Below are 9,572 nucleotides of genomic sequence, written 5' to 3'. Positions count from 1 at the left end.
TCCTCTGCCCTCCTCCTGTCCTCTCCTCTCCTCTCCTCTCCTCTCCTCTCCTCTCCTCTGCCCTCCTCCTGTCCTCTCTTCTCCTCTGTCCTCCTCCTGTCCTCTCCTCTCCCTCTCCTCTGTCCTCCTCCTCTCCTCTCCTCTGTCCTCTTCTCCTCTCCTCTGTCCTCCTCCTGTCCTCTCCTCTCCCTCTCCTCTGTCCTCCTCCTCTCCTCTCCTCTGTCCTCCTCCTCTCCTCTCCTCTGTCCTCCTCCTCTCCTCTGCCCTCCTCCTCTCCTCTCCTCTCCTCTCCTCTCCTCTCCTCTCCTCTCCTCTCCTCTCCTCTCCTGATTCACTTCTATGCAGTGGGCAAGGATGGGACAGCTGTAACCACGGTGACTAAACACAATAAAAGGGGACAGCTCTGTCCACAAAGAGTTTAACAGGTGTCTACAACTAACAACAATCCAACAAACTTCATTGTTGAGGATGGAAACCGATAAACACAGTGAACCACGTGACCAGAAGGAAACAACACAGCTGGTGGACATCTCCATGGTGACCGTCAGTCTGTTAGACTGATCCCAGCTGGACATCATCATCATGTTAGAGATAAGAGTGAGAGAGAGAGAGGAACTCACCAGTGTTCGATGTCTGCATCCTCAAACTGACCGGCCTCCATCGCTGCTGCATCCACCTCCATACCGTCTGTCAACACACACACACACACACACACACACACACACACACACACACACACTCTGTTAACATCATTCTACACAACCACACACTCCCTGTAAGATCCCATACACAACCTTTACAACAGAAAACACAGCTAAAAGACTGATGTCACTGCTGGCCACTTGATGAGGAATATAATGAACAGATCTGAGTGCAGTATTTCATCTCCATCTTTCTGCCCTGGCAGCAGGCCAGCTGCCCTGTTCCCTGTTCCCACAAGCAGCCATGCTGCTCTAATTCTGCATAATGAGAGGATTCCACACACTCATCAATGACTTACAACTATTAACTAGGATAGAGAAGGTTGTGAACTCACACTGCATTCCTGCATCACATGCACCCAAAACTACTGCTAATATTTGACTCAACATTCACGTTTTTGTTGTTCAATGAAAGAATTGATTGTTTAAAGGGATAGTTCACCCAAAATTCAATTTTTTTTTTAATTTTCTGGGTTCGTCAAATTTGGACGAACCAAGGTCCGTCTTCTTCCCAGTTCGTCCAAATTTGACGAACTGGGAAGAAGAGCTTTGAGAAGCTTCCGCTACAAACAAGCTTGAAATATAGACTTATTTCATTTTTTTCGGGACCATTTCGCATTTCGGGGCTTCAATACAAGACGGACATTACATACGAGCAGCATGGAGGTATTTGGATGTTTTTTGGTGTGTCTTTTTGTTACGAAGACAGTTGGTATCCATTTGCAACCGTTATATGGACATGCACTGCTACGCCGAGACCCCCTGTAACTCAGAGAAGCCACGGAGGACTCTGAAACTTCTCCCAGCCCTTAGTCCACATGAGGGGGAGTAGATAATGAGATTGATGAAATTTGAATTTTGGGTGAACTATCCCTTTAATACAATAATTCAAGTGTTAACGTCCTGCTCACCCATCATTCTGTTGACATGTCAGGGTTTTTAGCATTTCCTTTTGCATGGATGTCTGCTTGTGACATATGATTCAGTTTGTTTCAGTTACCACCCATTTCAACTTCATTCCCAATAATTCACATGAATGACTGAGCCTTTGAGTCAACAACAACAACAACAACAACAACAACAACAACAACAACAACAACAACCAGCGGCATCATCAGTGCAGCACAGATGACACAAGGTAACAAACAGAGAAACTTCTTTCAGTTGGAATGGCTGCATGTATGAGGCTGACAATGTGCTTATAGTGGTGCAAATCTGGGCCCATGTTCTGCTCCTTGAGTGTGTGTGTAATATCTTTGATTTGAGTGTTTATGCAATCAAGAACTGTAAAGTATACAAGTGCACATGTAACCAACGGGTTCTTTTTTTCATTTTATTTCACTAGAAATCTGTTTTCCTTTTGTTGTTGGCTCTAATGTTTCCATGTGTTCTACGTGCTTCTATGGGAGCCTTTATATTGTTTTGACAGTCTGACCTTTGACTCATCTGTGATGTCACATCCTCTGTTGTTGTCTGATGTTAGACCATGGGTTAAATTTACGCCGGAATAACCCTTTAACACCTCTGCTAGTTTTGTGTTTGTTTGCTTGTCATCAGGATTACACATACAGCTCTGAACCTGGAGCAGAAGAACCATCCAGTTACACTAATGCTTCATCACTTTGTCTCCCTCACTACTAATCATGTTTGGATCTTGACTTGTGGATCTCACTGGATCCTCTAGAGACCCCAGCTCTGGTCTGGTGTGCATTTTTTATTTCTCATTGCTATTTGGGCTTATTGGGACCTGATAAGTATAAAAAACTTAGGGTGGGGGGGTGATAATTAACATCCCCCACAGGACAATCAATCCCAAACAAATCTCCCACCTCTAAATTGTCTACAACAATTGTCCCCAACATCCACTTTTCTCTGGATAGAGAAATACACTCCAGAATAAAATGATGAGGAAAAATCTAATAAAAACCCACGTAGATTTATTTCTAAACAATGCATTTCTGTTTCTGCTGTTATAAACTATTGTCTTCTACCTACATTTCCCCAAACTGCATTTTCATACCAACATTTTGTTACTCACAAATATGCTAAGATATTGACATTTTCAACATAATGAAGTCCCTCTGTCCACTGTCCGTTACTGTTACAAACCTTTGTCAAAAACACACATAAAACATTTTTATGAATATCTGAACAAGAATCAGCCATGAAATTTGATTGGATTTTTTTTACCTGGTGGACATTTGAGTCGGGAGTGGCCACCTGAATTTTCCAGTGTGTTTCCCACACATTCATTTATTCGTGGCAGCCCGCCACAAAAGAATTACGTCCGCCACGAATAAATCAATGGGGTTATAGTTTTGTGACATTCCGTGGTTGTAAACTAAGTAAAGGATGCTTATTGCATGCTTATTGCATACTGTAGCTGCACTACAGCACCCAGAGCCAGAGCCAGAGCCAGAGCAGCGTGTGTGTGTGTGTGTGTGTGTGTGTGTGGAGCTCCCACCTTCAAAGTCAGCTTTGCTCTCTTCGGTGCGGACCCCAGCCATGTGGTACTGCTGAGCCACGCTGTGGGCCAGCATGCCCTCCAGTCTCTCCAGCGTGGCCTGGCCCTCCTGCGTCAGCGCAGACAGCCCCTCGTCACAGGTGTAGAAGCTGGGGATGTCGGCGTGGCCGTGCTCTGTGTGTGTGTGGGGGGGGGGGGGGGGGGCGTCATCAACACTTCACTTGAACCCGTTTAGGGCTTTAAGGTTTATCATTTTCCTCATATACATTGTTAATCCCCCAGGGGAAAGCTTTGAAATATTGTCACCTATACCAAATGTTTATGTTTATTTGAATCATCTTTTTTTTTTGTTTTGTTCTTTCTTTAAATACAAATGACAAGCTAACATTTACATTCCCAGCAATTAGTTCATTAGTTCATTAGTTCACCTATACCAAATTTTTATGTTTATTTGAATCATCTTTTTTTTTTGTTTTGTTCTTTCTTTAAATACAAATGACAAGCTAACATTTACATTCCCAGCAATTAGTTCATTGTGGCGTTTAATACCACGATTAATTGTGGGAACAAGTAATGGTGACATTCCTAGTCAGGACCACCTGTCCATCAACACACACAACATGTGGTGTACTGCTGCAGTCACCAGCCTCACAACAACTATTCATTTGTGGAAATGTGCAGTGATGAGCGCTGGACGTCTTACCTGCCTCTGCATCCAGACCAGAGACCAGAGACCAGAGACCAGAGACCAGAGAACCAGACCAGCAGACCAGCAGACCAGCAGACCAGCAGACCAGCAGACAGGCCGGAGCACAGGGACAAGGACAAATAAACACCAGTCAGCATTTTCACATCAGTCCTCTGCATTTCTGGTGGAAACCTGCTTCCACTATGGATTTGTATTTAAAGTAATGACATAAACAAAAACACTGTCTAGTTCTAGCACAGTGTAGTGGCATCATGATGGATGCTCTAAGTCTTCTATAGAGAGACAAACAGCAGCTCAGGCCTTTTACCCGCTGTATGTACTGTCTAGAGCTAAGCTTCAGCTCTGTATACGACCTACTGCTGGAACATGTTATGTCAAAATGTAAAAAGCAAAAGAAAAGAAAAGATTATGATAAAGATGTTTATTCTGTGGGTAATGGGGGCGGGACTAGATCAGCTTTCCCTTTGGGCCATGTGTATTGTATTATTTGAACTAAGATGAAATGTGATGATGATGATTTAATTGACATGCCCGAAATAAACAAATAAATAAATTCAATAATGTTAAGCAGATTTCAGCAGGGTGTCTGAATCTCCCTCTGACCGGTGATGCTACAACGTGTGCTGTCCTCACCTGCTTCCTCCACGTCGTACTCTTCTCCTTCAAAGTCGTTGTCAGAGTCGTCGTCGTCGGGGTCGGGGTGCAGAGCCTGGCACTCGCACATGGCTGAGAACATGGGCTCCACTGAGAACAAGACGCACAACACACAGACACAGAGACAGTAGCTGTGTTTACATGCGCAACATTTCTTCAACGGTTTAAAAATGTGAGGGATCGGAAAATCAGAATCCACCGTTTACATGGGCACAAAATCAAATAATCCGATCGTGACGTGCGTACACAACCCCAATAACCCCCAAACAGGAAGTAACGATCAGAATGAGCGTTTACGTGGACGTTGTTCGGAATATAACGATGGGCATAAACCACCCCTCTCGATCTGAACACAATTTCTTTCGGATCGAGCCGAATCCGATCAGAATCTTTCAACTGACGTGTTGACATGACACATTTTTATTCGGATCAGCCCTTTATTCCGAATATTTGTGTCCATGTAAACGCACCAAAACACACAAGCTCAGACACACAATCACACCAACGTGAGACGCAGCGGGGAAGGTTAAGTACTGAACGCATCCAGTACTCATCGTTCAGCTGCTGATCCCAGGTCAGTCTAAAGCTCTGTGAGCTTGCTCAGATATCAATGTAACAAGCTCCAAGTAGGTAGCTTTACTAAATGTAGACTTTTACATGCATATATATTGATTTTTTTTATATTTCTGTGTGCATCGGAAATATGTTTATGAATCTTATATTTCATTTTTTAATTATATATGGAATGAAACATATGTGTGCATTGTATCAGGATGATTTTTGTTGTCTTTTTGCGCTGATTCATTGGAAAGAGAAAGAAAAAAAAAAACATGAAAAAAAGAAAGAAATTTACTGATAAAAAATGATGACACGTTCGATAGCCACTTCCCCGTCAAAGCATCAGTGTGCTCACTCACATGCTGCTTTGTCGCTGGGCACGAAGCGAATCTCTGTGATGGCTCCTTCATCAGCATCATCAGCACCGCTGCTGCTGCTGCTGCTGCCCTCATCCTCCTCCTCCTCATCCTCGGCTGCTCGCTCCGCCATGTCTGCCTCGTTCTCACCTGGGAGGATGAAGGTGACAACACACACACAGTTGTCAAAACTCACACCAAGATTCTATCTATCTATCTATCTATCTATCTATCTATCTATCTATCTATCTATCTATCTATCTATCTATCAGGGATGTCCCGATCCGATATTGATATCGGATATTTGTCCGATATCAGCCAAAAAAACAAATATGGGATTATATCGGACTGCATCTAAAATCTCCGATATAAACGCTCCGATAAAAGCAGTCCATTATTCCGCTCCAGCACTTCTGTCCTAGGTGACTCTCGTTCACACTCCAACACAGTAGGTGGCGGTAATGCACCTTAATGTTGGTGCGCACACACACACGGGTGCATGGACAGGTCGCGCTTGCCCAGCTGGTCCACATGTTGTGCCGTGTTAACAGTGCTAAAACCAGAATTAAATTAACGATGCTAATTTGTGTTCCTCGTATGTGACGGAAATAAGGTTTAACTGTTATCAAGGCTGTAACATTATATGTGCACTCATCTGCAGCGTCTCCTCTCCTCCAAAATAAACATCATTTACTGCTGCATTGATTTTTCGTATTCAGCGATGAGCCACAATACGCCAACTTCCTTCAGGTATCCATGTTTTTTTTTCTTCCGAGTTCCTGCAGCGTGAACGCAATGATGTCGGAAGTCGGAAATTTCTGAGTTGGGAATTCCGACCTCCGAGTTGTTTTGAACGCGGCATTAATACTTGATGAATGAAAACATGAGTCCGTCTTGCGCCGGTCAAAGAATTTCACGGTGCGCGGAGGCTCATAAATGTAGTGTGAAAACGCTTCGCTTTTCCAAAACTCCTGGTTGTCCCTTTAAACAAAGGCTCTCTAGTTTCAGGTCAAACACATAGAGCTCCATAGTAACAGCTTCCTCACCACTCAGCCGGCCGTTGACCATGACGTACAGGTGTTCCTGTGGGTAGGTGTTGACGTCTCTGGAGATGGCGTGCAGGCTGATGGTGGGATACTCCAGAGAGAAACCCATCCCAGAGCCGTCGAACCACGACAGGCGGCTGAGGGAAACACACACACACACACACACACACACAACTGAGTGTTTTAGTTTAGGGTTAAGGTGCTAGGATGACCTCTCTGGAAACAGCTGGTTGTCTGGGGTCAGTAGTGATCTGCTAACAATACATCAACCAACAACACACACTTTAAACATTCAGTTGAATTTAACCTTCGTCATGTGTTAGCTTTCTACTAGTTTTGACCTGTGTTTTAAATCAAAATTCACTAAAAACATTTCTTTTTCATCCAATTTGTTTTTCTTCTCTTGGTTACATTGTTAAGCTTCCTTTTCCTTGAAAATGTTGGTTTTAATATTTTTGATGTGGGTCTCTAGGCCTTTTTTTTTGTCAGTATGACCCTTGTCTTCAATGTAACCTCCTCTTGTCAGCTTTCTGCTCCATCTATGGTGTTGTTTCGGTTTTGACTCGAGTCTTAAATCAGCTGTAAAACACACTAAAACTATTATTTATCATCCCATTAGTTTCTCATCTCTTGGTTACGTTGTGAGGCTCCTTATCCATGAAAAGGTTGGTTTTGCACTTATGATTTCAGTTTGAACTCTAATTATTGTTCTTATCATTATAACCGGGTCCGGGTCAAAACTGACCCAAACACCACAAATGTCATAATTTTAACCAGAGCATTTTTGAAATTTCTGGGAAAAAAATAAGTTTTATTTTGTTTAAATAGAGGTTCCTGACAAACTCAAAAAGCCTTGATGCTATAAACAGGCCTAGTTCTATGCATTTAAAACCTGAACACCAGAGGAAGGTTAAGTGGACCCTTAATAACTCTTCAACCCTCCTTTTTGTTGTATTGATCAACTAATGATGATTCAACTCATTGACCTCTGTAAATGATGATAACGGAAGAAATGTCGGGTTATTATTTTGAAAGAGACAACACCGGAAGTGTTTAGCATGAATGTCTGTGATTCCACTGCACTGACTCTAACCTGCACATTGAACAAACCTTTACCGCGGGCTGAATGTAACAGTCTATGGAAGAGACACACGCGCACACGCACACAGATAGACGTGTGGTGAAACAAAGCAGAGCTAACAACAACAACAACAACAGCTAGCTTTAGCTTTAGCCTTTAGCCTAGCACCTACGTCTCCGCCACGTAGAGCGTGCCGCAGCCCAGCCTCTGGCCGTCCATCACCGCCGTGGTCTCGGCTTGCTCGTGCCGCACTCCCTCGGTGGGCGGGTGGAGGTTTTTCAGTAGAACCATGGTGGACCAAGTCTGGTCTGCACCCTGTCTGCACCCGAGCCGTGGGACCTGTTTCCTGCCACCAAAACCCGGGAGAACTTCTTCTCAGCGGAGTGACAGATGGAGGCGGGTAAACTTCTTGTGTTTCTTCTCCGAGGTGAACCGAACCAGGCCGAACCGTCCAGGACCAGGTCCAGGTCCACGTGTGGTAGTCTACAGTGTGTCGGTCAGGCTGACCACTGATAAACAGCTCCCAGCTTCCACACTAAATACCGCGGCAACAGACCAAAGAGCTTCAATGGCTTCACCACCATAGACGTTCACCACGCTAAAACACCACGTGACTACGACCCTGTTACGTATGTTGTATGGAAAAGCGGAAGGGCCATAATTCGTAACAAAACGTTCTGATACGCCACAGCAGAGCGATATGTATGGCTCTGCCGCTCTGCGCCACACTAGTGGCGTTTACAGCATGTTTATGCGCCAATGTCCCACCCATAGGTCCCACCATGATGTGTCAGAAGATGCTTCAGTAGATCTCATTTCCTATTGAATGTTATTGTTAATCTTTTATCGGACTTCTGGTTAAATATGTTTTTTTTTTTTTTTTTTTTTTATATATACATACTGTATATAATTATATTTTATTTATTTATGTTTTTTTGTGTTTTTTTTTTGGGGGGGGGCACTTGAATCGAGATACCTCAGTATCTGTCTTTTGTGTCTAAATGGAGGTGAAGAAAAATAAGGTAAATGCTAAAGAACAAATGTCTGAATGCAACAAACAGCAAGTCAGTAGTTTAGAATGTGCTGATCATTTTTTGCTCCATTTGTGTGATTTGCAGACTTCATATTCTTCACTTCATCTGATCAACATATTAGGGCCAGCCTCAGCTTAAAGGTCTAGTGTGTAATATTTGTCAAGGTTTATTGGCAAAATCTGAATATAGCCTACTACCAATGAATATATTTGTATAAGTGTATAATCGCTATAAAATAAAATCCGTTTGGTTTTTGTAGTTTGTATGGAATGGAAAATCCAGCCAACCAGAGAGCATGTTTCAAGATCTTCACGTTCATAAATAAGCAATAGAATTATTTAATAGATATATAATAGAATCAGAATGCTAGATTCACCATAGTCCACCATATGTTCATATAATGAGGTAGATGATCTGTTTCCATGATTGTTAATGTGTCAACACATCAGCCAGTTGTGGCAGACAGCTGCCACTTCACAGGGACAGGCTGGAAGTGGCAATATGGAAAACATATATCAATATTATTAATAATCATATAACTACACATATCACATCCACAAGAAATCAAGCAAACAGATGGATTAAAACCACTGAAGTGTCCTTTAGAGCAGTGGTTCTCAACGTGGGGTCTGGGGACCCCTAGGGGTCCTTGAGAGATCTGAAGGGGGTCCCCAATTAATTTTTTGAAATTTTACCACTTTTTTCTAGAAGTTTTATTTTTTGAAATTTTACCACTTTTACTAGATTTTTTTTTTTTACTTTTTTGTTTTAGAAATGTTACCACTTTTTTACTTTTATTTTGAACATTTCTTATGAGAAATTTTATCACTTTTTTTTTTAGAACATTTTTACGTTTTTTTTTAGAACATTTTTACTTTTTTTTTTTGAGAATTTTTACCACTTCTTCCTAGAAATGTTTAAATGTTTTTGGAGAAATTGGACCACGTTTTTCCAGAAATTTCTCTCTAA

The 9,572-nt window shown here is 42.5% G+C and overlaps 1 protein-coding gene across 1 annotated transcript; it reads right to left on the bottom strand.

Annotated features, from left to right (window-relative positions):
- Positions 1-616: 616 nt before the first annotated feature.
- On the bottom strand, positions 617-8,155 carry clns1a (chloride channel, nucleotide-sensitive, 1A; the record flags this gene model as incomplete). The annotated part of the gene is made up of 6 exons (XM_083985039.1): positions 7,742-8,155; positions 6,489-6,625; positions 5,446-5,592; positions 4,508-4,618; positions 3,166-3,339; positions 617-687 (listed from the first exon to the last, which is right to left on the bottom strand). Exons 1-6 carry the CDS (start codon positions 7,858-7,860, stop codon positions 617-619), a joined length of 759 nt encoding a protein of 252 aa, XP_083841165.1. The 5' UTR covers positions 7,861-8,155.
- Positions 8,156-9,572: the final 1,417 nt, after the last annotated feature.

The sequence above is a fragment of the Trachurus trachurus genome, assembly GCF_905171665.1.
Source record: "Trachurus trachurus genome assembly, chromosome: 13".
Taxonomy (NCBI): domain Eukaryota; kingdom Metazoa; phylum Chordata; class Actinopteri; order Carangiformes; family Carangidae; genus Trachurus; species Trachurus trachurus.
Note: the sequence above shows the minus strand (reverse complement) of the source record. Positions and strands in the feature narration are given on the sequence as shown.